Source organism: Botrytis byssoidea (assembly GCF_014898295.1).
Source record: "Botrytis byssoidea strain MUCL 94 chromosome Unknown BBYS_009, whole genome shotgun sequence".
NCBI classification, from domain to species: domain Eukaryota; kingdom Fungi; phylum Ascomycota; class Leotiomycetes; order Helotiales; family Sclerotiniaceae; genus Botrytis; species Botrytis byssoidea.
Window position 1 is genome coordinate 368,692 of NW_024065850.1, and position 26,841 is coordinate 395,532.

Sequence of the window (26,841 nt, forward strand, 5' to 3'; positions counted from 1 at the left end):
GAGTGCGGCCGCATTACCGCACAGACTCCGCAAGCATATCACCCCACCACATATTTCACATGCAAATCATGCCAAACCGAGCCAAACAAAGCGCAACTTGATGTCTATCCCATCATCATGAACACATTTGATTTGAATAAAAGAAAACACTCCGTATCAATTGCTTCACTGAATATGTCTTAAAGGATTGAATAATTGGCTGAAATCATGAAGCTATTTAGCGCTTTTTACGCCGTCATTTTACCTTTCCTCTTCTTCTTCACGTTTCCAATCGCAGTGTTCGCGACCATCACTACAACTTTTGCTTTCTATGTCCTCTGCTTTCGAGTCGCGATTGTATACATTGAACTCGCCCTTGCAATCATTCCATACTATGTCTATGGGCCCAAAGCTGAAATAAAAATTGCACAATCCAAAAGAGCAATCTACAACCCTCCAAATTCACCTATTCGTCGTAAGAAACGGAGAAGCAGCGCTAGCAGCAGTCAATCAGCTACTGGTTCAGTCACGCCAGTACCAGTTCATATCTTGAAAGGCTCAGCATCAATGCTTGGATTGGGCCAAAGTGTTGGACCTTCCAGAGATTTCGAAGGTGTAGGTGGATGGCGTCTGGGCGATAGCGGATCTGATGATGATGCGCTATGGACGAATATGAATTCTAGGCTAGAACTCCCCGCGAATCACGGGAGGAGACATCATCAGCGATCTTTGACATCTGGTAGTCTCCCTTCAGAAGGGCTGAGAAGTCGAAGCCCGGAGACGACAATGAATTCATCAAAGGCTAGAACACCGCCTTCAATTGGATTGGGGTTAGGAGGGGAGAATTATTTTCCAACAATGACTCCAAGTCCGAGAACCAAGAAGAGGACATCTTTTGGGTCTGTGTCTGGATCACTTGCCAGCTCTAAGGCTAGCTCCGTTGTCAATATGAAGCAGATATGAGCTATTACTGGGTTGACTTACTACAAATTATGGCGGGAACGGTACACAGCACGTATCTTAGGCGTTTTGGAAAGGAATCGAGGATTTTAAATAGGCCAGGCTACAGCTCAATAATGGAAAACTTCGGAATCCAGCTATACAGTACCGTGTATCTGTTTAGACAGCAAGCTTTAAGAATCGATACCTTCTTGGGTGGACATTGAAAGATTTTGGGCCCGATATTCGGGATGTCTTTGTATTTTGGGACAAGGTAGAAGAAAGTCTTCGAACTTTGCGGTACATATTTTGTATAGTGTTTATACATCTGATTATTGTTCATAGATTTCATACAGCTCTTCATCTGCTGATCGTGGCATCAGCCATATTTCATCTGCAAGTCAATGCAATACCCAATGATCCTAGCACCAGAACTCCAAACCAACTCCAGAAATCTCTCCAAATCATTAACATCATCACTCAACCAATCCATCCCATCCGTCTCATCCCTACAAAGTCTGCCAAAAGTAATTCGCGTAGAAAAACTTCGAGAATTTAGCATCCATGTTCACCACATGTACATCTCCTTTCTTCCCATTTCGGATAATAGCCTTGGAGTATTCCCCACTTTCTCTGTCTCTCTCAATATCAATCCCTAGCCCTCTATAGACCTTCAATTTGAGACTAATCTCATCATCTACCTGGCCTCTCTTTACGTTCTCTCCTCCTTCCATACCCTGTTGTTCCAATTCTTGCAAGCGGGCCTGAAGATCTGCAAGCTGCGACGAGAGACGTTCAGATTCTATCTCTAGGTCACTAGCTGCTTTCGCAATACGAAACTTTTGTGTATCTAAAGTAGCTATTTCGGAAGCGTGTGCAGTTGGGGAATGGGCGGAAACGGTCTCGAGATGATTGTTGTTGAGGATAGTTAAGTTTCTCGATAGTTCTTTATATTGTCAGTATACCATTGCGATTCTTGATATCATAATTGATCACTTACTTTTTAATGCGCCCTCTGCTTCCCGTACTCTGAGATCTCGAGCTTGTTGCAAAGTTGATAGAGATTCATTGATGCGCGCAACAGCAGATTTATCGGGAACAATATTAAAATTGCCAATTGTGTGGCGGATGAGAGTCGCAGGATCTTCGTCGAGAAGCATTTTTAAATTATTTGAAGAGCAAATGTGGATGTAGCTGATGTATATTTGTGATTTTGTTGTAGTGAAGCAAAGAGTTGAGGTTTTGATGTAAACAAACGGGGCCCGCTTCTGACAACCAAAAAAGGTTGTAAAGGCAACCTAAAAATCCATGCGGCCGCACCACATGACGCTATAGCTACTCCATCCAACCTTGGAGCATCTTTAACCATTTCAAGTACCTAAACAATTTCATATCGCAACTTCCATTTTCTTTTTTTGAAGAATACTGAATTTAATAAGAACATTTTGAAGATGAGTGGCGGACTTCCATGTAAGTACAAATATGGCTACCGAAATATTGGATACCCAGCTCCATACTCGTTTCACAGTATTTCTTTATGCATTCCGCCTGGAATCAGTGATGCTAACAAGACTGGCTATACCAGATGCCGCAGACGCTGAAAGGTTAGTTTTCCTCAGAGGGGCAATGGTGGAAAAGCTATGGAATATCAAGTCTAATAGGATGTCAGCCCGTTGAAGCCTGCAGAACTCCAAGTTCTAAGAGCGCAATATGAAAAAGAGGGCGAACATGTTGGCGTGCAGACACAGTTCAACTACGCATGGGTTTGTTCATCCTGCATTTTTAGTTTCTTTGGCCAGTCGCTGACTGAATCAGGGATTGATCAAATCAAATTCTCGACATGAACAACAAGAGGGAGTTCGTCTCCTCTCAGATATATTTCGCACATCCCCAGAACGAAGAAGGGAATGTCTCTACTACCTGGCCCTCGGCAACTACAAACTAGGAAACTACTCTGAAGCAAGACGATACAATGATTTATTAATGGAAAAGGAACCGGAGAATTTACAAGCAAGCAGTTTGAAGGGGTTGATCGACGATAAAGTTGCGAAAGAAGGCTTAATAGGTGTTGCGATCCTCAGTGGTGTTGCTATTGCTGCTGGAGTTGTGGGCTCGATGTTATTCCGAGGTGTGAGTAGAAATAATAGATAATCGGCGGTTCGAATTCTCCAGAGGCTCGGATGAATAGAATGAATGTGTTTATACATGATTTGGGGGGCGGGGGGCTTTATTGATATACCATTGTGTGCAGAAGTGCGATTTCGCATCATGAGAATACCTTCATTATTCAATGCTCAACTTTTCTATCTTTGGAAATGTGACTTGAAGAGAGTGAATCTATACGCTGCATTTGATGTACATGGTTTATCACAGTGTCAATTTTGATTCTGTCCTCAATCTAAAATTCGCCTTCTCTTTCCGCTTGGGGAATTGTTAGAATGCGTAAGAATGTTATCGGTTGAGCGTGGTAGTGTTTTACTCTCGTCCCTCCTGCAAGCAAATCCCAATAGACATCATTGTGCGACGACTGAATATTTGAAGCACAATCATCAATCTCCTAAGCCTATCCCATGTCACACTTGTAAATAACATACTGTATTGTATGTAGGTACTCCGTAGTACTTATTATTCTGTAGAATGGATGGATTGTTCGTTCTGAAAGGACTTATTAGCATAGCGTTGCCACCATCCACTCACAATCTCAACCCCCTGTCACATTTGATAGAACCATAGAATCGACTACTTTGCGTCACTGACCCATCTCAAATGCATAGAACAGAACCACCACCTTCAATGATAAACTTTCCTTCTCCTCTTACTCATACTCTCACATCAACAACAATCTTCAAGAAACTTCAAATCAGTTTCGCTCCTTCACTTTCTTCACCTTCTGAACCTTCACCTTCGATTTAAATCTGCCATTGTATGGTGAATTATTATAACGACTTTCAATAATCAAATAATACTACTTTCAACTTTCTCGTCTTTCGTCTTTCTTCCCCGCCTAACCACATAAATTTCCGATTATCAATCCAAAGACGATCACAACGAGGCAGTTTTCCGAACTACAGTCTGCAATCTTACGCCACAAAAACTGTGGGTTGATTGCGCCTTGTGCTGTTGACACACATTTCAGAGCAATCACATACACCACACCGATTACGATATCCTCAAACCCCCTGTCAGTAGGGAATATAGGTTAACGAGCTTCCCCGCTCTCATTGTAAGATAGTGAGAAGTCGAAGCAAGCACGCCAAATCAACCACTCTGGCTTTACGAGCGCTGCGCACGACAGGCCTGGCATTATCTCTCGGTTTGACTGCCCTTGGGGCATACCAAACGTTCAGAGAAGCCATGGCTGACCCACGAAATGCAACTGGTGGCGGTAGACATTTGGATGCTACGGGAGAAAGGGAAGTAGTTTATTGCCATCAATGCGAAAATGAATGGTATCAGGATGAACATGGCTTGGTATGTCCAGCATGTGAGGGAGAAATTATTGAAATAGTAAGTCTGCAACTTTCAGCAGCTCTTTATTCGATGTCATCTCTGATCATTTCATTAGGTCGATCCAAATAGCGACCCTCGCAGTGGCATGGGCAATTCTCCAGAAAACGCACCATTGCGCGATCTTGATAATCATAATCCTTGGGCCGATGATTCAGATCCGGAAGAAGCGGATATTGAAGAACACATTACGCATGGTCCGAATGGCTCTATTTTGATTTCGCAAACAATAAGAACGTCCGGACCAGGCCCGTTTGAAGCCAACAGAATCATTAATCGCCGAAGGCGGGCCCCTGGTGCTGATGGAGGAGACGATGATACAATGCGAGATTTTCAAAGCATGCTAGGAAACCTATTGGGTCCGAACTTGAGAGAAGCTCGCACCGGTCGATCGGCTCATGATGACTTATTTCCACGGGCCGGAGAATTTCATACGGGTGGTGGTGGAGTTAGTACCGGAATAGGTGGTCGTCAAGGACCTCGTATTGTTGGTGGTCGATACACATTTGAAGGAACGCTCGAAAATGGTCGATTACGGCCAAGAGATACAAATGGTCCCCAGGGTCAAGGAGCACCTGTTGAGGATTTGTCTACGTATGCACCCCTTAATTCTCATTCTGTCAACGTTCGTGAGCCGGGCAGAGCTCATGTACTTCCTATCCCAAATCTTATGGGCATGTTTCAGGCCATACAGACGCTGGATCCCAGTACTTTTCCTGACATTCGTTCTGTTCTCACAGCTCAGTACCATTTTCCTTTCTGCATCAATTTGAAGACCGTTTGCTGACTGAATTATCAGTCTTATCTCTCATTTATTCTCTCAAATAGGAGCCGGGCCTGGTGGAGCAGCTGCAGGTGAAGATGGCGAGGCTCGTCGTCCTGGCATGCCTCCTCCTGGTGCTATGGGCTTGCCAGCTCTTCTTCAATCGCTTTTCAACCATCCAAATGCAGTACATGGTGATGCTGTGTACTCGCAAGAGGCATTCGATCAAATCATGTCACAATTGATGGAACAGCATCAACAATCCAACGCGCCCGGTCCCGCCCCAGCTGACGCCATCTCATCCCTTCCAAAGAAGGCCCTCGATGAAAAGATGCTTGGCCCCGAAGGTAAAGGCGAATGCAGCGTTTGCATGGATGATGTTTTTATTGGTACTGAAGTTGTCGTGCTTCCTTGCTCCCACTGGTTCCATGAGTCCTGCGCCAATGCCTGGCTCAGCGCACATAATACCTGCCCTATTTGCCGCAAAGGTATCGGAGCCGATGAAGCATCCGCCTCGTCTGCTAGCAATGCCAGAGGATCGAGAAATTCCCCAACTTCGCAATCCCCCACCTCTCCAACTAGCCGCCGTGCTCGTCTTTCTCGTTTCAATTCGGAACAAAATGACCGGATGGCCCGGAATGAGGCTCGATTGGAATCTATTCGGAACGGTCGCTTCATGCCCCCCTCTGGACCTACCCCTTTCCAAAGAAGAGAGACAGAAAGACAAGCCGAGAGAATGACCGAGGATGCACTGGCGGGTAATTTCTTCATTAGTCCTACCGCTCAAAGTGAAAACATGTCGGGTTATTTTCCAAGTGATAGTGCATCGACACCTCCAGCTTTTGATAGAAGAGATTCTGGTATGAGTGCAGGTGCAAATGAGCATAGGAGAGGATTTGGGAGCTCATCACCGACCCTTTCAAGGGAGAGACCGAGGAGTCAGAGAAGTGGGAGTGATGGTTCGACAAGAGGTGAGGGAGCTGGAAATGGAGGGTTGAGTGGATGGTTTAGAGATCGTTGGGGTACCGGTAGGAGGCAGGAATAGATGGGACTGCGTGCATAATTGAAGGGGTGAATTTGAATTTTTCAAAATGAAAGGATGGATTTTGATGGATGGATGCTTTGGTAGAGGATACCAAAGAAGACTGATGGTAGTGTCATTAAAGTCTACGAAACGATTTTCCGCCATTCCAACACGTATCTATTCATCACTTATGTTGTTACAATACGATACGATGCGAGATGATATACACAGGATTTGGGAGGAAAGAAGTGAGCATGGGGTTGAATCAATTTTGTTTCTTAAAATGTTCTTTCTTTAGCAGAGCTGAGCTGGACAGATGGCACTCGGAGTTTCTTTTTGAAGAGCTGCCATGCCCTCTTCCCTAGAACATTCGTTGGAGGAAAAGACGGGCGAATGGATGTGGGTGGGTGAGAGCAAGAAATGGAGAGGGGAGATGGTGCTGGGATAGTGGAATAGTGGAAAAGCATAAGGCTAAACAGGGCTGGATTTGAAAGAAGATGGCAGTGAGGAACTGTTTATAGTTTTTTTCTACAGATTACTAGGTAGGGACATAGAAGAATTATGAGATGGCTTGAGATGTGATGAGAAGAAAAGATTATATGGACGAGTGAGTACGAGGGGATGGAAAATTGGTACGGGGCAGTGAGGAATTACCTACCTAGGTATCATAATTACGTTGTGTTTCTTGACGGGTTATTAGATTTTTGAGATGGGATATGTAATGTGGTGTGATGTGATGTGTGACATGAGATGTGAAATGTGAAATGTAAAGGTAGAATGAATACCATATTGTATACAGTATCTGCATAACTATTCATTCCTCGTCTATCTTATGATCCATTCCATCATATTCAATCCTGAAACACTTCCCTATCTGACTCACTTACTCAATCATTCCTAATCCTATCCTATTCTATCTTATCCTATCTAACCTATCCCAACTACCCTATCCTACTTAATCTGTATATCTACACGAGCCTCCTGACTCTATATTCGTATCCGCATCCGCATCCGTATTGACAATTCGCACTCGCATAACTACCAGGTGTTCTCTTTTCCATTGCTTCTCTCTCTCTTCTCATTCTCATTCTCATCTTTCATCTCCCATCTACTTATTGACACACCTACTCACTCACTCACTCACACTCACACAGCCTTCTCCCCCAGCAATCCAACAATCTAGGGAAAAGCTAAAACCATTTTGAACCAAGGAAGGAAACGAAGAAGGCATTCACACATAATCACTCAGAACCTGGACTCTCGTACGCGCGACTTGTGAGCCATTATCTCCGTCGCCGATTTTGGTCATGATATCGATCATGCGGACTATTTGATTGTCAGCATGCACACTCATCCAGGAATAACTCTCTAAGCGACAAAAAACAGAAGAGGAGAAAAAGAAACCTACCAATATCCCCCTTAGCTCTAACAAACAATGAATCTTTCCCCAATTTCTCCGCTCCATCTTCATCTTTGCCCACTTCCTGCAACGTATTTCCAATCATCATACATTCCAAAAATGCGCGATGATTAAAAACCCACCAAACCTTACTTTCGCTCTCGAAGAGTTCATAAAGGAGGAAAAAAGCGCCGATAGCTTCGTGGGCCGCATTTAAAGTTCCGCGGACATCTGGTTGGACTTCCGGACTTTCGCTTGAATGGAGTAACATCACATTATGGAAGTAATTACTCGTCAAGAAGAGTGTTTGTCGTACAAGACGCTTGTTAGTTTCTGCTACTATGGCAATAGAATCGCGGTTCCAGGAGCGAAAGACGTCTGGGAAAGAACGATAGACGGCTTTGAAATCGGAAATGAGTTTGTGTTTTTGGCGGGCGGTGGGACAGATGGGGAGGTCTAGCGAGCGGGGAGAGCAAATGCTTTCTTGTACGAGGTTGGCGAGAGTCCAACATCCACGAATATAAGCCGTGTCGTTTGGATCGCAGTTAGCGATGGAGCCGGAATCATCGATGAGGTCTTCTACGTTGACGTCTGTATGTGTTGCGCTTGGTGGGAGAGAAAGTAGAACAGTGAGGAAGGTATCTTGGAGCAGGACTGCTTGCCAAAGTTTTCGACGTTGTTGTTTGTCAAAGATTGATGCATTTGGAGTGACAATGTTAGGATCGCGATGGAGGCCCATAGCATAAGATTGTCGAATGAGTATACCGGCGAATGCCCACCCATCAGAAGCATGATTGTCGTTGATGAGGAAGTATGTGATAAGAACCATCGCTTGAATTGAGCGCATCGATGCTTTATTAAGATATGAACCGAGGCGAAGCGATTGATGAGCGGCAGATACATAAAACTCGGCAGTTTGTTGTCGTTCTTTTGGCGGGGAGTTGTTGACAAATTGGGTCCCCAAAGCTATCATGGAGAAGATCATAGCAACTAGAGCAGCATCTGTTCTATCTCTCTCGGGACCTGCTAATGACCAGAAATGCTCATAATCGGCATAAAAAGTTTGTCTGTGGAGCATAGGATAAACAGGATCGACACATTCGAAATATCGCTCCATCAAGATGTCTGCTTGGTCCTTGGCTGGTAACACCGAAATCACTTCCGGAAGTCCTCCTTGACATGTCCAATAATTTGCAAAAGGATGCTCTGAGCCAATACCAAAAACATTCGAGGCTTTTGGGTGCGAGTAAGGTACATTAGAAAGCAGACCGGTGGATGAAGAAACGGAGCCCCTGGATGCACTCCTCTCGCTTGGATCTGGTGCTTGTCTTGGTCGTTCGACAAGATTTCCTGCTCCAGGACCCAACTTCTTTGGAGGTTTGGTCATACGTCGAGCATTTGCAGTTGTCCTGTTTGTCTCCCTAAAGATAATGTTAGATAGGTATTCTACAGAAGATATCAATATCATGGTAATACTAACTCTAATATGTTTGCTGTTGGATGATATACGCACTGTGATTGTCGCTTAATACCTAAACGTTATGTTATGATAGTTTCTCTAGATTGAAACATACTGATACTTACATGCAAGACAATTTGGCCGACCCCTATCACACTAGATATAAATTAATATGCATTTCGATAAATTACTAGACAAATGGGAGTGTTCAGAGCTAAAGCAATAAACTTTGTGAATGATACATAATATCACAAAAAGGTAAAAGATAAGGTGGGATCATAATAGGTGCGGAGGTGGATCCTCAGGTGGGTTACAGCAGTACGACCGGGAGAATGACATCCTTTCCCATATTCTCCGATGTAATTGTAATTGCATGACCCATCGAAATGATTCAAGACTCGGGAACAGAATCGTAATATGTTCAACTTTGACCAAGATAACCCACCCACATATAGTGCAGTATGTATATATATAGTAAGTAGAACGTAGAATGTAGAACGTAGAAGCAACTTTGCTTAGAATTCGATCATATATGTCATTGGAATTCAAGAGTCGAAAAAGACATTGCAGAGTGCAGAGTACAACTAACCTTTGTTTTACGTTCTACACATTCAACACATGATAAGGTAGGCTTATTACGCTTTTGTCTCTTCTTAGGGGGTTCCGTTGTCAGGCCATCCTCCCTTTGTATTGGACTTGTTACTCGAGATGCATTGAAAGTGGTATCCGTAACTGTTGGGGATGTTGTTGAAGCGTATGTAATTGTCCCATTGTATACGAATGCGGGGGAGATAGGTCCCATAGGTCCATTGGGTCCGTTGGGTCCAGGAGAGCCAATAGAGCCAATAGAGCCAATAGGACCAATAGGGTCAATAGGTACACTTCTTTGATCCATCTCAAGGAACCGAATTGCAGAGTTTCTGAGTTCCCCCTGTTTGTATTATTCAGTGACGGTAGCTTGGCTCAATGGGTCTATATCAATATACAAGGAGTGGGAACTGGTCGGTTGGTTGATGGAAATAAGAAAGGAACAAGAGCGCAGGCGAGAATGCGATTGATTGTTCGGGAATACGAATAATAATGGATTGGATTGGATTGGATTGGATTGGGAAAGCTGGACTCGACGACTGAGTAGGGACAGGGACGCGGGTCAAGTGATTTGCTTCCTGAATAAGCAAAAAGCGGGGAAATTGAGCATGGGAAGGTGAAAGAATTCCTAGTCAATGAGATGCATGGATGTAGGTGGTAGATAAATAGATAGATAGTGGGTGGGTGGGTAGGTATCTGGTAATGATTTCAATTGAGAGAAAGAGAGCTTTCACGTGACTATATCAAAGAAAACATAGTTAAAACAAGATATAAAATAAGATATAAGGTCACGAGATAATCATTGTCATTGTCATTGTCATTGACATTGACATTACCATTGCCAATTTATAAGACTGAGCAAGAGGTTTCTTGACCTAGGTATGCATAGATATATATCAAACGTATGGATGGATGTACATATATATATATATATACCAATAGGAGAAGAATGTCAATGTTTGCTTCCTGTCGTACCAATTGGTAGAAGAAGAAGGCTTCCTTGTCTATCTCCGACCACCGACCACCGATCGCAAGGTTCCGTTTAATTGCATGAACCATTCCATTCCATTTCTCCGCCAGTGCTCCACCAGTGGGTGCACGGACTCACGGGACACACGTTTTTTGAAAATAGCCTCAAAATAAACAATTCAAAATATATATAATCAATTCAATTTCAAAATGCTATTCAATATATAATTAATTAAATATAAGATTACTTCTATTAATAATGAATTATATAGAAAATATAATTCATTAAAAAAATCGCATTTTTTTAATGAATTTAATTAATACTATATAAAAGAAAATGTATATTCTATTTCTATTTGATTAGATATATCAAATTCTATAAGTTATTGATAGCTTCAAAAAAGAGATATATTAGAAAGGTAAATCTATAGGTAGATTTGTAAGTTCTTAAAGAATCTAGGGGGATCTATATTAATCAATAAGGTCACTTGTAAAATATTTGTTTTGCTCTCTCGAAATAAGCTATAAACTGAATTTTATAAAATAATAATTAAATACTTCAAATTAAGAATTAAATAATACTTTTTATAAAAAAATCTAAAGAGATTTATAAATCAAGGTTAATATTACAAAGCTGTTTATTTAGAAAAACATATTAATAATTAATAGTATAGAGAATGTATTATATTTGATAATATATATAAATATAATATTATAAAAGGATTTTGGAAATATATTATATATATAAATGAAATATATATAGATTCTGCTTTTATAAGGAAAGAAAAGATCTTAAGAAAAGCTGAAATTCAATATAAACTAGAAAATATAATAGAATATTCTTTATTAAAGAATAATAAAATCTATTATGGAATATAGATTATTTTCGAAAAAAAAGCTGAAAATCTTGAATTCTATTATAATAAGGAGGAATATACAGATAAATCTAAACTTGAATCTAAATTTAGGATATATTCTAAGACTGAAAGTTGTGATTTTTATAAGAAGTGTATTTATATATAGGAAATTAAAAAACCGTATTTCAAGAATATCAAATCTCAGGGTAATACTATAATCTAGGAATATTATATTAAATAACTATTCCCAGTTTATATAAAAGTGATTAAGAAGTTATAGATAAAAGATTCTATATATAAATAGCTTTTAATAAAGAATAATAATAATTCTTATAGTTTTATCAAATATAGTTTTATATAAGAACTTAGAGATATATATAATATTGAAAATCTATCTCATTTCTTTAATTCACTTAATCTGAATCTAATAAAGAGTATTTGGAATATATTAAAATAATAAATTCAAAAAAGATAATAAAAAATATTAAATAAATTAAAAGAGATTATATAAAATAAATAAAATAAAATTATATAAAAGAAAATTCAAAAAAGATATATAGAATTATTTAATAGATATAGGATTATAATTGATACAAATGGGAGCTGTGTATAATCAAAATTGTGATAGTTATTAGCTATTTAGTTGTAATATTATCTCATTTTGGGTTTTTTGAAGCTATACAGACTGTCCCGTGAGTCCGTGCACCCACTGGTGCTCGTATAATCCTGATTATGTAATATCAGGGGTCCTACTGGTAGATACAATGGTATGTACCTAACGCGCACGTGCCTAGCATACTTTCACGTCGCGTATCCACCCACGCGTTGTTCGCGCTTTTCGATAAGGAATTCGAAGTACGGACTCAATCAGGTATGGAACTGATTAATTAAATCTATAACGTTAACGTATCTTAAAAATTGCTTGAATAATTCAATGGAATTTACGTCAACCCCAGATTTACCTCCAACATCTGATCCAGCATTACTCGACGATTGACGATTGGGAGATTTCATTCAACCCGTTGCATCTACTATCAAACATTAAATCGGACGAATTCGAAGCTTTACATTCACTTGAAGAGGAAACTCGGCTTAGAAAGAATAGTGAAAAGGAAGTCACTCAACATAGAGCTTGGAAAGTCGCAGAGGTTTTTCGAAGTGAGGCAGATCATATTCAGGGTTAGAAATCTGCCTTTCCTTAAAAGACTTTGGGAATTATAATGCTTATTTCCCTGAAGAATCACCAGTCCGAATAACTTCCTCGAAGCAGCAACATTCCTTCTTTATACCTTCCTCCCCGCCGAATCTCAAGATGCCGCTAGTATCATCGCCAATTGAATACCCTCAAAGTTCCTCACCACCTCCAATGAAAAGGCCACATCCAACAAAGGCGTCGGGCCTTAGAAAGCCACTCAACGTCCGAGGGTTTCTGTTAGATGATGGCTCAGATATTGAGGAAGACTTTGAACAACCTGCGGCAAAGAGGCAGATGACTGAGAAACCCACTGATCCCATTACCATACTGGAAGAAGAATCACAAAAAGACCTCGCAAAGGAGATACAACCTTCAAGGACAGGGCCACGCCAAACTGTCAGTGGTTTCATGATTGACGAATCTGATGAGGAAAACGAGGAAGATTCAGTGGTGGGGGCTTCGCGAGACACACAATTGCCTAAACCTGCCTTCGAACTTTCAACAAATTCCACTGGGAGTAACATCAATACATCCACGTTACCAGTCTTCATGAATAACATAACGAGAAAAGCTGGAAACATACAAACATGCTCAGGGAAGTCTTTCTCAATAAACCTCAAGAAGAAGGCTGCACCTATATCGTTTGAGAAACTGGTAGCAGCTAGATCTGTGACAAAGGCAGGAAAAGCAAAGAAGAGTTACTATGGGATAAACATATCTGAGTTGGTTGAGGAAGCTTCAAAGGAAACTAAGGCAAAGGAATCAAGTAAAGCTGAGACCAGGAATGAAATCATACCCTCAATTGAGAATCTTGTAGGGAAGAAACCGCGCAAGACATTAATGTGGACTGAAAAATATAGGGCAAGACATTTCATGGAACTTTGTGGAGACGATCGCACGCACCGTCAGGTACTCCGATGGCTCAAAGCGTGGGATCCTATTGTATTCCCTAAATCCGGAAAACCTAAAGTTGCACCAACGAAGAAGTTCGGGGAACCAGATGATGAAAAGCCTCATCGCAAAATCCTTTTGCTTACGGGACCTCCTGGTCTTGGTAAAACTACTTTAGCACATGTTTGTGCTAGGCAAGCTGGTTATGAAGTTATGGAAATCAACGCTAGTGATGAACGAAGTCGAGATGTAGTAAAAGGTCGAATTCGAACAAGTGTTGGCACGGAAAACGTCAAGACTGGTTCGACCGTTACATCGAAATCTGGACATGTATCGAAGAACGCCCACCCACTTTGTGTGGTTGTTGATGAAGTCGATGGGGTTGTAGGAGGTGCTGGTGGATCGGGTGAGGGTGGATTCATCAAGGCTCTAATTGATTTGGTACTTCTGGATCAAAAGAATTCTTCGACAGTGGGTACGAATACCAATTACTCCAAGAAAAAGAAAGGTGATGATTTTCGACTTCTGAGACCTTTGATTTTGGTTTGTAACGATGTATATCATCCATCTTTGAGACCGCTACGCAATTCCAGTTTCGCCGAAATTATACATATCCGAAAGCCACCGTTGGATGCTGTTGTTCAGCGAATGCAGACAGTTTTTGAGAAGGAAGGAGTATCCTGTGATGGTGACGCTATTCGCCGATTATGTGAAGCAACGTGGGGAATAAGTCCGATGGATACTAAACAGGGGGCTGAAGGAACTGGTGAAGGCGACCTACGAAGCATTTTGGTAGTAGGAGAATGGGCAGCAGGGAAACTCAGAACCGAATCTAAAGGCGAAAGACCTCGCTTAACTAGAAAATGGGTCGAACAGAACATGACTGGTGATCTATCTCATGGTGGAGGTGGATCTCGGGCTGTTGGACGGGGAGGTGTCAAAGAAGTTGTGAACCGTGTGTTCCTGGAAGGTGCTGGTTTCCCCAGGCCAACAAGTTTTAAAAACATAGTACCAGACGACGCATTTGATACAGGGCCAAAAACGCAGCTTGGTGTTGCTGAACTTGCTCGGAAAGCTGGTATGGAGCGCCTTGGTTCCATGATCGAGACTAGTGGTGATACTGATAGGATCATGACCGATATCTTTGGTGAATATCCTAACCAGCCCTTCAATGATGACTCGATACTTTCTAAACCAGACGCTGCTTACGAATGGCTACATTTTCATGATAGTTGCTCATCACGCGTCTTTTCGGGTCAGGAATGGGAATTGGCTGGCTATCTTACTCAACCAGTTCTAGCATGGCATCATCTATTTGCATCGCCAGCTCGTCACTATTTCCGTTCTGACAACCAACCAAACAAAAAATGGAGTAAAAACGAAGAAGATGCTGAACCGGAAGCAGAGCCCTTACCATTTACCGGCCCACGTGCTGATTTCTCGGCCTTTGAAATGGAGAAGCTAAACAGAAGCACGATTCAGGAACTACAATCTCAACTTGACGCGAAACTTCTGAGAAGTTTTAGAAGTTGCGAGGATATTGCTATGGATCTGTTGCCTTATGTTGTACGTATGATAAGTCCAGAAGTCAAACCTATCATAGTGGGAGGAAGCGGCGAAACGAAAGGTGTAGCCAGTGTACGCAAGGATTCTGAAAAAAGAATGGTTAAGAGAGCTGTAGATGTTATGAGCGAAATCGGTGTAATATATGAGAGAGGAAGGTTGGAGGGTAGTGATGTAGGCGCGAAATGGGGTGCGAGTGAGTGGGTTTATAGGATGGAACCTCCTCTTGATACGCTGGTTACGTTTTTGACATCGCCGATCAAAAATGATGCGACGAATGTGAGATATGCGGTGAGACAGGTTTTGGATCAGGAATATCAGAAAAATATTATTGTGCGCGAGAATAAGGCGAGGCAGGCGAGGTTTAAGATGGGGAATGTGGATGGAGGGGATGAGGAATATTCTTTTGAGAAGGGGAAGTTTGGGAAGGGGAAGAGTGAGAAGAAGATTCTGGGGGTGGGAACCGGGAATGAGATTAAGAAGGATTTCTTTGGGAGGGTGTTGGAAGATAGAGGGGTGGGGAGGAAAGGGGATGTGGGAGCGGGAGAGAATAGAGGGGTTGGAGAGAAGAAAGTGCCGGAAAAGAAAGTGTGGGTTACGTTTCATGAGGGATTCTCAAATGCGGTTAGGAAACCAATTACGATTGGGGAGTTGATGAGAGGTTTGTAATGTTTGTGGGAAATGGGGTTGCATAGTATTGAATTGGTATTGCTACTCTTACTTGTATCGTATCAAGAACCGCGGAAGAGGTAATGAATCATGAATATAACATACATACATACATACATAGTATTGTAAGAGTTGAGGCCCCGGCTTATCGTACACTAAGCGAAAACACACCAAAAACCCTCATTTCTTCAACCTTTGAACTATATATTATTTCAATTAATAAATGAAATAAATTATTGAAATTGATATGTGTAATAATAATTCAATAAAATAATTCAAAAAAATGAGTGAAATATTTTTAATAATATTTTTGATAGAGTTATAGGTTTTTGAAATCAAAACTTTCAAATTTTTCAAAAAAAATCGATTTTTTTGTATAGGAAAAGTGTTATATATGATAATTTTTGAAAAATTTCAATTTTAAAAATCTATAATTCTTTTCAAAAAATTATTAAAAATATTTTATTTATTTTCTTAGAATTAAAATATTAATATCTCTTATATTTTACATTTTCAAATCAATTGTTCAATAATTAATGAAATAATTAAAGAAATTAGTTTATATAGAAAAACAGCTTTTTCGTAGGGATTTTGTTATGAAATAAGGGGGTGTGCGATAAGCCGAGGCCTCAACTCTTCATCGACTCGGAATATAAATGAGAATCACATCTGTATCGTACCACCATCTCACATTCCGTTCCGTCTCCCTAAGAAAAATATCTCGTGAATCCTTAGCTTTTATACGAAATACTACCTACCTAACCTAGGTATTTACTCCACCATTTGCTTTGGGATATTCACATGTGTTTTTGTGACGTTAACTCTTGCGTCTTTCCTTCCATTTCCTCCTATTTGATGATTATTGGAGGATGAGGATGGGAGATGGAGGATGGGAGATGAGAGATGATAAATCGGTATTTTCTCACCTCATTTGCAGATGGGATGCAGCAACAGGGGGTCGGGGTTTGTGGTTAGTTTTTCGACGGGGTCTTACTTCTCGTCTATAGAATATAATACGAATAGGGCGATTGGTGTTTTGCTGTTTTGCTGTTGTTTTTGATAGGTTGGTATTGTTGGTATTGTTGGTATCGTTTCTGTCGTTTTTGTTGTTCTTTGTGCACTGTATACCATATACGATATATCCTCTCCCGTGAATTAGAATTCAATTAACACTACTTAGGTACCTAGTACATACATACATACCACACCCACTTCCAAGAACACCATATTCTGGTATTCGGAATCTGCGGTTGAGATAGCGTCATAAGTCCATATGAAAGTTTCGATATTTTGTGGCTGGGGAGAATTGTGGTGGGTGGGGGGTGGGGGGTGGGGAGGTATTTATTTATTGGTGAAGGAGAGGTTGAAGGAAGGGGCTCGCTTAGGGAAGCTGGGTTATACGAGTTGGGTGGAGGGTGGAGGGGGATGTGGAGGGGAGCTCGGCTTCTTTGGGGTTAGGGGAGGGGGTTTCAGAGTGATGAGGACATATCTTATAATCATGTGAGTGAATAATTTAGGGTGGGAAAATGAAATGGCGATGTGAATGATAAGAGGAAGAAGGCGCGAGTTGGAAGAAGAGTTCGCTTGATTGAGGCTTGACTGAATTTGTGGCTTTATGAGATGAACTTCATCTTCCTGCTTTCTTTAAGATAACTGAAAGTGGTCGAAGCAATTTCGCGAGCAAGCGTGGTGACGACATTTCAGAAACCGGCTTCAAGACGATCCGGTTGATTGGTTTGCGGTTCTTGGTATAGGTACCTACTGGGGGAGGCACATTGCGCTGTGTATTCCATGCATGTGTTGTCATATTGTTGGACAAAAGTACTCTGTGTTTCTTGCTGTCTTCGCTTGGAACATTTTCATCGTCGTCTCAATTTATCCTTTAATGTGCGTTTATCTAACGGAACTTCCCTGGAGATGTACAAGATTCCCTGAGATACAATCTAAGGACTTAGCCTTTGTAGCTCCAAAGGGGCTGAGATTCTAACGTCCTTCATATTGAATGAATTCATGGCTGCCTGTGTTTCTGTCGAAACTGGCATACGGGAATGGAAGCTTATATATAGAGACAGAAAGGAGTATATTCACTTCCTCTACTTATGTTCCTGAAATTGAGGATTGCTTCTGATTTGTTTGGATTCACTTCTTCAGTGTCTTTATTCTACTAACTCTGTTATAAATTCTCAATCGTTGAGATGGTAGGATGGCTACGAACAAGACAAGGAACAGTAACGTCAAGAAACTAAGGGAGAAAGAATTGTTGCGAGGTTCATTACGATAGAGCTGAGAAGATTATTCTTGTACGGCTTTGCACAATTATTATCGAAAGCTTCTCTTTGGCGCGGGTAGTTCAGATGTATGAAAACTTTTGGTGACGGAAAATGATGATAACGATGATGATGAGGAACAATAGCAAGAAGTCGTAACAATACGGTTAGAATTCAACACCTAGAGCACTCGTCAAGCTCAACGTTCAATTAGGAATTGCTACATTTCTTGCAGATGAGAATGATCAAAGCACGAGAAACACACATTTTTATCAAGTTCCATTTCTCTTGGTTTCCATGATTCGCAGGAAGTCGTGTCTCTTTCTTGTATATTATATACACGGAAATCGAGATCTAAGATAAATTTTCGAAGTACATACCTTTAATACGATTCATAGACTCAACAATTTGTTAGTTTGGCTTCTCCTCACTGGATCGCTAGATCTAGTCTGTCTTTTTATGATTCACATGCATATATGGATTGGGTTCCTCCTTGACTCGTTCAATAGTGTTGGTATCAACTTGGTTGATAAGTGTAAGTACTTAGATCTATGTGGTTGTATTCGTTCTTGATCATTATTATCTATGGGAAGCTAGTACTAAATATAGGGTAGAACTAGCGCGACGCTAGCTAATACAGTGCCCTCTTTGATCACATGATCGATGTCCCGACAAATAGTTTGAAGTGGAACTCTATTCACTAATTGTTCCCTGCGCATCGGTATAAGTAGTAGATACATCGGAAGCTTTTCAGACTTTGAACTGTGTTTCCCAACATAAGATTCATATTGAGAGGCGCGAAATGGCATACAATGTGCTAACTTTGATGATGGACCTATAGAAAAGTTGATATAGACCCTTAGATATCCGCTTAGCCATGCTTTCGATTGATAGAGGTTCAAGCACTATCATTGTTATACAATTTTGTTGTTACTTTATGTCATATCGGGATTCATTATCATTCCATTCGCGTACTTTCATCTACCTGAACTTCACATGAACCGCAATAGCCGCACAAATCGCGTGTAAAATTCACACCTCGGTGCTATTCTCCTTCGAAGTATCTGGTGTGCTATCTCAATTGGCAAAAGATTCAAGCCATAAAGATCCTCCATCAGAGATAATCTTACAAGTTTTGGAACTTTGAATATGATTTTCGTGCTCATATATACCTACCTAATTAAGTAAGCTACCAAACCTTTACTTCGCATTCTCGGATATTCACCTAGGTTTCTTCGAATGACTACAAGAAACATATAAAAGGCTATAATATGTTGTCCAAGTTAACAATCATAGAGTCTAAACCGACGAGGAAGCCCCTCAAGGTGACTTTCAAGCTAGCATTCCTGCTGGTGAAGCCTTTGAAGAAGCCGGAGTTAGTTTCTGGCTCGGGTTTTGTGTTTGAAGAATGAGAGTTCTTGTTGTTGTGCATCTTGATCTACACTCGTTGTCGTCTTGTCACTTTCAGTACCAACCACATAAAATCGATGGTGTATGACATAAACGATACTTATGTGATTGTGCGGGATGGTGTCTAACATAGTGAAGCTTTAAGTTTGTACCCGTATTCGAATTTCCTCCTCACATTCGAGTTGGTCTTCAGTGACTTTTCCTACGTAGTAACAGAAGACTTAGTCAGAATTCCCTGCGTACTTGCATCTCTCACAGCATTCTCTCCTAGATCGATTTCCAACCTCTTTCGATCACAGAGATCTTACTTATGAAAACTTTTGTGAAACACGTTCAACGCCTGGGTACCTGTTGTAATTAACTCTTGTACCTCTCATCAGACTCACCATACAATGATTCACATACAAATCTTCATATATACACCCATTTTCACTTCAAAAGTAAACCCTTATCACCCAGGTGTTCTAAGATTCGTGTTCTTCTTTCTCATGTTTCGCTCTTATAAAGTAAACAATGCTCACTTGGACTGGCATTTCTATTACTGAGGGAACTTTCCACGTATCATTCAACCAAAACCTATGGAATTCCAGACACCAGACATGACTGGCTATCGTCTTTCGCACAAGCGTATTAAGATATGCGCGATCTGCGTCCACATACAAACTTTTGACACGGTGAGATATCATAGTATAGCTGCCATTCTCAAATGCCGCCGATGAAGTTTACTAAACTTTAGGCAATAAAGTTTGTGGATCCTTCGATGATAAAACATTTTCGTATCTGCACTCAACGTGAAATCTTATGCTTATTTAATTTTAAAGAAATTGTCTATTGAAAAGAGAAAATTCATATTTGTTCATTCACATCAAATATACCACCACCTCTATAATTATATTCTCGATAGGGTTCTTGAGTACAACACAGTCCTCTGGTATAATACCCAAGTATGTAAGAATCAAGTGCTAATGATCGTCTAAGCGATTATATAGAATTCGTTTACTGGGAAAAGGGATGCAATGAATTTCTATTCAACATGATGAGCTAGCTATACACAAATTCACTTGAATCGCTATTACTACCTTGATACCAGTGCTCGAGATATCTATGCACAGGGTCTTGTGATCATACCTATTTAGTGGTACTTGTGTGAATAGTGAATGATTTACTACCCTCCACTTTTCATTTCCGTTCTCTATTCCCATCTATAAGTTACCACTTGATATCTTTCGGATCTCCTTTCTCTTTGCAGACCCAAGTTCTCCAAAGATCTCCGAAGATCATAAAGGTCGCGGTAATTGGAGGTTCGTGCGGCCGTCGAAAGAGTAGCAATTTATTCTCAGACGTCGTGTTAATTAGTAGCAATGATCTGACTTCAAGGATAAATTAAGAGAAACAAATGAATAGTGATGTTTTATTGAGAAATGCTCCACAGTATTGATCATTGACAACGGAAGTTACCTTTTTGTTTAATTGTTTTACACTGCCACTTATCACATATCTATCAATGCTTATGTCACTGTCATTTCTCTCATAGAAAGAATTACAGATTTAATATCCTGGGCACTTGGATCCATATCAGACGTAGAGAATTCAATTAGCAATTTGTAGACATTCAACAGATAGCTCAAAATTAATAGCCCGATCTTTGGTTTTCCCATAACTTTATTTCTTTTTGCACTGAAGTGCTTCGTTTGAGCTGAATATGGCCGTATTTATGGGCACCATCCATCTCAAACCATTCTTCTCCTCTTTTCGGCTCAGTCTCTGATAAGGAGACATGCATCTACTGTAGAATGGATTCGTGGATGGATGTGGTATCCAATAAACGAGAAAGCCTTATAAGAATTGAGTTCTTCCCATGGGAGTCAACACCGAGAAGTAATCTCGACACTGATATGTGCCATAAGAAAAATTTAAGGTCTAGTGATTAATCAATCTTTCTACAGAACTCTATCCTGTTTTCGCCAACCTTTCCAAGAAACAAGAAGAAGTACAAAAGCTCAATTATTGAACTTCATTGTTGTCAATTGCTCACCTGATATGTATGTTGCTGCACGTTCAGAAATACAGACGAAAACCCATCTGAAGAGACAATATGAAAATCTTTCGAGAGTTGCTGGCGAGAGCTGACTGTGTACAACATTTCCTGGGAACGTGAAATATGAACTACAATCAAGAAGCAGTGGAGAAACAAGACGCGAAATCTTGTAGTATCCTCATCTTTCTTGTCTGAATTTGGAAATTCAAACAACAGAACTATGTGGTGTGTATTTAAGTACCTTGAGAAGTCACTCAGCGTTCAACTAGGAGAATGTGTCTATGTTGTTCGACGACATGTTGATTCACCCCCTGACGATTCACATTCTCTGAAGGCCTCGTTGAGTTCCACAATCCTCGTTCCTTTCTCCTCATAAGCAGCATGCCTCACTCCATACAGATCAGGTGGATGCCGAGGTCGCACTACTGCTAGATTTTGTATTTCACCTTAATCTACGAAGATTTCTATGCGTTACTGAGACAAGTTTTTCTCATAAAAGTGATCCAAATAATAAAGTACTTCTATTATCTTCTCCGAAAACGTGTTTGGTTCGTTTAATCCATCATAATTCTATCGATTCTTCATATTTCCCTGACAGCTGTCAGCGACTTTCAAGAAACGGCTGTCCATCGCGTGATGTCTGATACTTTTGAAAGTCTACCGACTAATGACAGGTCGCTTGATAATCCATCTCTCTTAGCAGAAGATGTGAAAAATCGACCCATCTTCATTTCCCATTATCTTTATATGTAAACACTGAATGTTGATACTTGAAGCTGTTCGACCACATTGTGTCCCAGTTCTTCGTCTACGAGATCAACCTCCAAACCATCATATTCAATTTCGATAAATCTACCAGGTCAGCAAGGCTTCTCCCGGCCAAGAAGGCTTCTCCCGGCCAAGAAGGCTTGAAAACTCGGAAAGAATTCGTTCATGACTTTTAGAATTGACTATTACCACCAGCTTGATGAACTAAACACCAATGACGCGACCCCCGCACTGGCATATCTTTGATATCCATGGACAGCAAATCGTAGAGAAAACCTAGTCTACTACAAAATGGTTCTCAACAACTGATTGACAGAGCTGGAGCAGAATTCGTTATTGCGGTGTACCCCAAGGTTGTCAACCAAAGCCGGGGAGATGTAGATATATCTCTATACCGCTGTCAAGATTTTTTGCTGTCGTTCACCAATAGAAAGATTCGAGCTGAATGAGAACACTTTATGAAACTTGATGAAGTCTTATGAATAGATAGAAAGCAAAGTGAAAACATTACATGTCACCAAATCAAAGTAGAATCTCCAAGGCCAAGACGCAATGTTATTTTGGGGTGTTTGATGCAGTGTTTGTTATTGAGAGTTGGACTCTTCCAGGATAACACAAGTTCCCAATCTTCAGAAGTCTTTCGTCGTTATGAGCACATCGAGCGTCCTTTTCCCCACACTTCGAACCAGAGTCATGACCAGTAGCCCTCATCTTCTGGCTCTGTCCCAGGGCCTCTCATCTCCGTAGCTTTCTGGCATCTCTAACATCGTGTCAGATCATGGTAAGCTAAAGAACCAATAACCAATGTTTACCTCACATGTTCCTTTCGTATCTTCGATCTCCTGTCTCAGAAAAATACCACCGCAGTTTTCTGATGGCTGCTTGCATGGAATGTCTATCGAAGGGCTTTGGTGAGCACATTCAAATAATCGGATGACTTGATAACACATCGTGGTTGCTTAGAAGGTGTATCGTAGCGACTAAGAAGAAATCCTTGTGGGTGATATCAGTCGTAATAGCTGATAAATGAACGTTCGCAAGACAGGCTGAACTTTGTGGAGAAGAACAGAAGTGGATACATGGGACCTCTCCACAAATGTATTCACAACCCAAATTTTGTCGACTGTAGGACAAAGACGACAAGCTATTTGCTGAAGCGATTGTTCTTCTTTCGGAACTGAGAGGCAAACGAGTCGTCTTATGTCTTGCTACCGAAAAGTGCGCCTAACTTTGGTCGCGTCAAACAACGTTTCAATTTTTGATAGCCGTTCCCTTGTGTGTCAGAATGACTTCCTTTTCATTCCGATCACCACCAGCATACTGCATCTCAACTTCTAAGCCTCCAAGTCCTTCATCAGCTGCTTTTCGGTTCCACAGCATCTGCATAATCTTTCCATCCGCTCCGCACAGTACATAACCCATCGGCCATTGACTCCTGCCTAGAGCTTCTCTTACACCTTTGGTTGCTGCTTGCTGCGAAACCAGAAATGCCATTACACTAGATGTTCTCCATCCTTGCGGAGCACCTACAAAGGTGCCTTCTAATTCACGAGCTTGAGCTGGTTTCATTTTGGACGCAAATGCTTTGCATTGTATGAGGACTTTTAATGGTTGGGGAGCTGTGGGCAATGACCAAGTTCCAAGAAGATCGATACCACAGTCTGATCTTCCACCAACTTGCCTGAGAGACATTCCCAATCGTTCCAATGCTTGCTTGACCATATATTCATAATGAGTTCCTACATATGTAGTACTGCCTGTGTCCATGTTGTTGCGTGATGCATATTCTAGAAAACTGGGCAGATCATGATGTTCTGCATTCTGTAAGTGAGGATACGCTATTTCATCCACTTCGGCATTAGTTTTAGACGCATTTGCTGTTGCACTGTTTGCAAAATATCTGCGTGATGATTGCTTGCCCCATCGCAAGAAACGCAGATGAGAACGTGCTAAAAACATGGAGATTGGCTGAGTTTGCTGGTATCATGTGACTAGCATAATCCTCCACAGCGTAGTTCGTCCTAAATAATGCAAAACGGATGTAAGAGCGGGCTCTTATTGGGTACCTGCATACACTCTTTCGGAAAGAAAGACGAGCGGCAGGAATGAGCATGTACCTATGCAGTGTGAAATGTTTTTCGGATATCGATGCTCGGAAGCCGGAAATTATGTAAGGCTATGGTCCATGATCTCTACTCAGCTAAACCCTTTACGGTCATCTCCCCGCATAAGATTATCTGCAAGGCTGACACCAATTCGTGTAAGCTCTGGAGCATCGGTTTTGAGATCTTACAACACTGATTTCCCTTTCGTTATCAGCAACAAGTCATGGCTGATCGATTGACACAACTTCAAGAAGCAATTGATGAGGTCTAGTTTATTATTAAAAAGCATCCACGTTCAACCACTGACATTACCTTAGCTCGCTCTTCAATTCGTCGCGTCGCTCGTATGGGTTAACAAGCACCATGACTACCAAACTCTCAGCCCAACCGACATGGTCCGAAAAGATACGAAGAAGGACGAATCCGGCGAAGCATTGCCAAATGAAGACGGCTGTGAGATTGCCAGCCCCTATCATATGCCAATTTTGACTCACCCCTTTACTATAGTAGAGCCATTACCTGCGGACAAATTCAAAGACGGCCAGCTAGAATTAGCACGGGATCTAATCATCAAGGAGCAGCAAATCGAGGTGCTTATATCTGCATTACCGGGACTAGAAGACAGCGAGACCAAGCAGCACCAGACGATCCTAAGATTGGAGCGAGAATTGAAAGAAGAAGAAGAGAGGAGAAAAGAGGCTTTGAAAGAAAAAGAAGCTGTTCTGGCTAGGTTGGAGGGAGTTATAAGGAGTGTGAAGAGACCGTGAATCGACAGCTATTGAGCCCTTCATTCGAATATATTATACCTGCAAAATCTGGCGTTTGGGTAAGCACAAGGCGTTTAGGAACATGGAAGTGGTCAGAATGAGGGGTTGAGGATAGAAAAGTCTGCAATCGAGCGGTGTGTCACAAATCTAGACAGTCGACTGTTCTCAGCTCGTTACGTTCGTATATGCACACAGTTTTGTCACCCGGTAGGACTGTGGCCACTGCAACCCTGGCTGATGGAAACCGGTGTGCTTTTAGATAATAGGAATACTGCGTTATAAGATTGTCAAATGAAGATAATTGAGATACTTCAAAGTGGCTCACGAAGGTGTGTGGTATTATGTATTGGTCTAGTCTATTCTACGGAAGAACAAACGTGGGTCTCTCTCTTATTGTCCACTTTATTAATGAGAACTACTTCCCTAAGGAATGTTGAATGCTTCTTGTCACATCATCGGTGCTTCATGTAGTGGTGAAAAACTGTGGGTAGACAGTTCTCAGCTCTTCCAAAGTGCTGATTTGGAAATTCGCTACGGGCTTAGCAGGCGATTTCACACCTTCCTCAACCAAGTGAGCTGCTGTCCAACCAAGTTTATAAGCCGCCTCGCAGTTTATGAGCGAGTCATCTGAGATGTGTGAGTAGTAGTACGATAAAATCGGGCTCACAAAGAACTTACCGACAAAATAACAATCTTTAAACTCCTTCACTCCAGCTTCGCTCATGGCCTTTTCGAACGATTCTTTGTACGGTTTGCAAATCATTTTTTCCTGAGCATAATCACAGTATGTCATACCCTCAAACAAATCTTCTACCCCGAGTAGACGCACAACACGTTTCCCGTGGGTAACATAAGCATTGGTGAATAGCCAGAGCTTGACTTTGGACCGATCAATGTCCTCGAGTAGCTTGCGGAGCTTGGGATCCACTGAAAGAATGCTTTCTAATGGGACAGCATCGTCTACTTGACGATTGTATTCCAGAGCATCAATCTTGTGGTGACGGACTAGACCTTCGATGGCGAGTCCATAGGTTTGGTAGTATTCTTGATGGAGCTTATAGGCATCCTCTCGACTAAGCTCAAGGTGTTTCATGAAATAGACATCGATCAAATCGGTCATGTGGTCATGAACCTTTTTACCTAAGGAGTGTATTGCGTCAGTCAATGCATTGGAGGATTAATGTGTGAATGTGGCAAAAGAGAGATTCGTACTCTTAGAATATAGCTGTAAAGAAGATTAGCAATCATGAAAGCGTATCAACTATAAGTATTAGCTTACACAATTATCAATATCAAAGAAGAAGACAGGTCGCGAATCCCCCATCTTGTTGGTGGTGAAATGAGAGTTAATAGGGGTAGGTATAGAGGAAGTAGTAATTGGTGATCTAATTGCTCTAGTAATGGTGTAAGTGGGATGTGAAAGGAAAGTGCGAGTTCTAGCACATTTGAAGATGCTATACATTGGTTAACAAAAACTAAGAGAATGTGGAGAGTGTTCGGGTTATAATAGTATGTATCTAAAGAGTCATTCGGGGAACATCGATGCCGGCCGATCGGATATTCACTTTAGTACGAGTGCCGTATCATTTCTATGGTAGAGTCCACGCTTAGTCATACAACTCTGCACCTATCCATTAATTTTCTAGCCGACATAATTTCTCGACCTTCTTGACATTCAACCTTG

General features: G+C 41.2%; 11 protein-coding genes across 11 annotated transcripts; 5 read left to right on the forward strand and 6 right to left on the reverse strand.

Moving 5' to 3' along the window:
- Positions 1–207: 207 nt before the first annotated feature.
- Positions 208–942, forward strand: EAE97_005259 (uncharacterized protein; the record flags this gene model as incomplete). Its single annotated transcript, XM_038875771.1, has 1 exon — positions 208–942. The coding sequence occupies one exon, from the start codon at positions 208–210 to the stop codon at positions 940–942; it is 735 nt and encodes a 244-aa protein (XP_038733108.1).
- A 269-nt stretch (positions 943–1,211) lies between these two features.
- On the reverse strand, positions 1,212–2,078 carry EAE97_005260 (uncharacterized protein; the record flags this gene model as incomplete). The annotated part of the gene is made up of 2 exons (XM_038875772.1): positions 1,212–1,864; positions 1,919–2,078. 2 exons carry the CDS (start codon positions 2,076–2,078, stop codon positions 1,428–1,430), a joined length of 597 nt encoding a protein of 198 aa, XP_038733109.1. The 3' UTR covers positions 1,212–1,427.
- Positions 2,079–2,400: 322 nt separating this feature from the next.
- EAE97_005261 (uncharacterized protein) lies at positions 2,401–3,069 on the forward strand (the record flags this gene model as incomplete). Its single annotated transcript, XM_038875773.1, has 3 exons — positions 2,401–2,522; positions 2,588–2,681; positions 2,734–3,069. The coding sequence occupies 3 exons, from the start codon at positions 2,401–2,403 to the stop codon at positions 3,067–3,069; spliced, it is 552 nt and encodes a 183-aa protein (XP_038733110.1).
- Positions 3,070–4,272: 1,203 nt separating this feature from the next.
- Positions 4,273–6,233, forward strand: EAE97_005262 (uncharacterized protein; the record flags this gene model as incomplete). Its single annotated transcript, XM_038875774.1, has 3 exons — positions 4,273–4,425; positions 4,484–5,019; positions 5,225–6,233. 3 exons carry the CDS (start codon positions 4,273–4,275, stop codon positions 6,231–6,233), a joined length of 1,698 nt encoding a protein of 565 aa, XP_038733111.1.
- Positions 6,234–6,993: 760 nt separating this feature from the next.
- EAE97_005263 (uncharacterized protein) lies at positions 6,994–10,309 on the reverse strand. Its single transcript, XM_038875775.1, has 5 exons — positions 9,660–10,309; positions 9,196–9,226; positions 9,092–9,143; positions 7,621–9,032; positions 6,994–7,538 (listed from the first exon to the last, which is right to left on the reverse strand). Exons 1-5 carry the CDS (start codon positions 9,963–9,965, stop codon positions 7,444–7,446), a joined length of 1,896 nt encoding a protein of 631 aa, XP_038733112.1. The 5' UTR covers positions 9,966–10,309; the 3' UTR covers positions 6,994–7,443.
- Positions 10,310–12,796: 2,487 nt separating this feature from the next.
- Positions 12,797–15,802, forward strand: EAE97_005264 (uncharacterized protein; the record flags this gene model as incomplete). Its single annotated transcript, XM_038875776.1, has 1 exon — positions 12,797–15,802. The coding sequence occupies one exon, from the start codon at positions 12,797–12,799 to the stop codon at positions 15,800–15,802; it is 3,006 nt and encodes a 1,001-aa protein (XP_038733113.1).
- Positions 15,803–17,429: 1,627 nt separating this feature from the next.
- EAE97_005265 (uncharacterized protein) lies at positions 17,430–17,609 on the reverse strand (the record flags this gene model as incomplete). Its single annotated transcript, XM_038875777.1, has 1 exon — positions 17,430–17,609. One exon carries the CDS (start codon positions 17,607–17,609, stop codon positions 17,430–17,432), a length of 180 nt encoding a protein of 59 aa, XP_038733114.1.
- A 5,367-nt stretch (positions 17,610–22,976) lies between these two features.
- EAE97_005266 (uncharacterized protein) lies at positions 22,977–23,235 on the reverse strand (the record flags this gene model as incomplete). Its single annotated transcript, XM_038875778.1, has 2 exons — positions 22,977–23,045; positions 23,098–23,235. 2 exons carry the CDS (start codon positions 23,233–23,235, stop codon positions 22,977–22,979), a joined length of 207 nt encoding a protein of 68 aa, XP_038733115.1.
- Positions 23,236–23,536: 301 nt separating this feature from the next.
- Positions 23,537–24,244, reverse strand: EAE97_005267 (uncharacterized protein; the record flags this gene model as incomplete). Its single annotated transcript, XM_038875779.1, has 1 exon — positions 23,537–24,244. The coding sequence occupies one exon, from the start codon at positions 24,242–24,244 to the stop codon at positions 23,537–23,539; it is 708 nt and encodes a 235-aa protein (XP_038733116.1).
- Positions 24,245–24,434: 190 nt separating this feature from the next.
- EAE97_005268 (uncharacterized protein) lies at positions 24,435–25,486 on the forward strand. The gene is made up of 4 exons (XM_038875780.1): positions 24,435–24,455; positions 24,551–24,655; positions 24,708–24,843; positions 24,898–25,486. The coding sequence occupies exons 2-4, from the start codon at positions 24,614–24,616 to the stop codon at positions 25,155–25,157; spliced, it is 438 nt and encodes a 145-aa protein (XP_038733117.1). The 5' UTR covers positions 24,435–24,455; positions 24,551–24,613; the 3' UTR covers positions 25,158–25,486.
- EAE97_005269 (uncharacterized protein) lies at positions 25,487–26,685 on the reverse strand. The gene is made up of 4 exons (XM_038875781.1): positions 26,437–26,685; positions 26,370–26,382; positions 25,836–26,297; positions 25,487–25,784 (listed from the first exon to the last, which is right to left on the reverse strand). Exons 1-4 carry the CDS (start codon positions 26,617–26,619, stop codon positions 25,621–25,623), a joined length of 822 nt encoding a protein of 273 aa, XP_038733118.1. The 5' UTR covers positions 26,620–26,685; the 3' UTR covers positions 25,487–25,620.
- Between the last annotated feature and the right edge of the window lie 156 nt (positions 26,686–26,841).

Coding starts and splice junctions, on each gene's coding strand:
- EAE97_005269 (XM_038875781.1), bottom strand. CDS start 26,619: ATGTATAGCATCTTCAAATGTGCTAGAACTCGCACTTTCCTTTCACAT. Junction 25,785..25,835: donor TAAAGATTGTTATTTTGTCG/GTAAGTTCTTTG, acceptor CACACATCTCAG/ATGACTCGCTCATAAACTGC.
- EAE97_005268 (XM_038875780.1), top strand. CDS start 24,614: ATGGCTGATCGATTGACACAACTTCAAGAAGCAATTGATGAG. Junction 24,656..24,707: donor TTCAAGAAGCAATTGATGAG/GTCTAGTTTATT, acceptor ACATTACCTTAG/CTCGCTCTTCAATTCGTCGC. Junction 24,844..24,897: donor ATTGCCAAATGAAGACGGCT/GTGAGATTGCCA, acceptor CCTTTACTATAG/TAGAGCCATTACCTGCGGAC.
- EAE97_005263 (XM_038875775.1), bottom strand. CDS start 9,965: ATGGATCAAAGAAGTGTACCTATTGACCCTATTGGTCCTATTGGCTCT. Junction 9,144..9,195: donor TCGGCCAAATTGTCTTGCAT/GTAAGTATCAGT, acceptor CATAACGTTTAG/GTATTAAGCGACAATCACAG. Junction 9,033..9,091: donor CCAACAGCAAACATATTAGA/GTTAGTATTACC, acceptor CATTATCTTTAG/GGAGACAAACAGGACAACTG.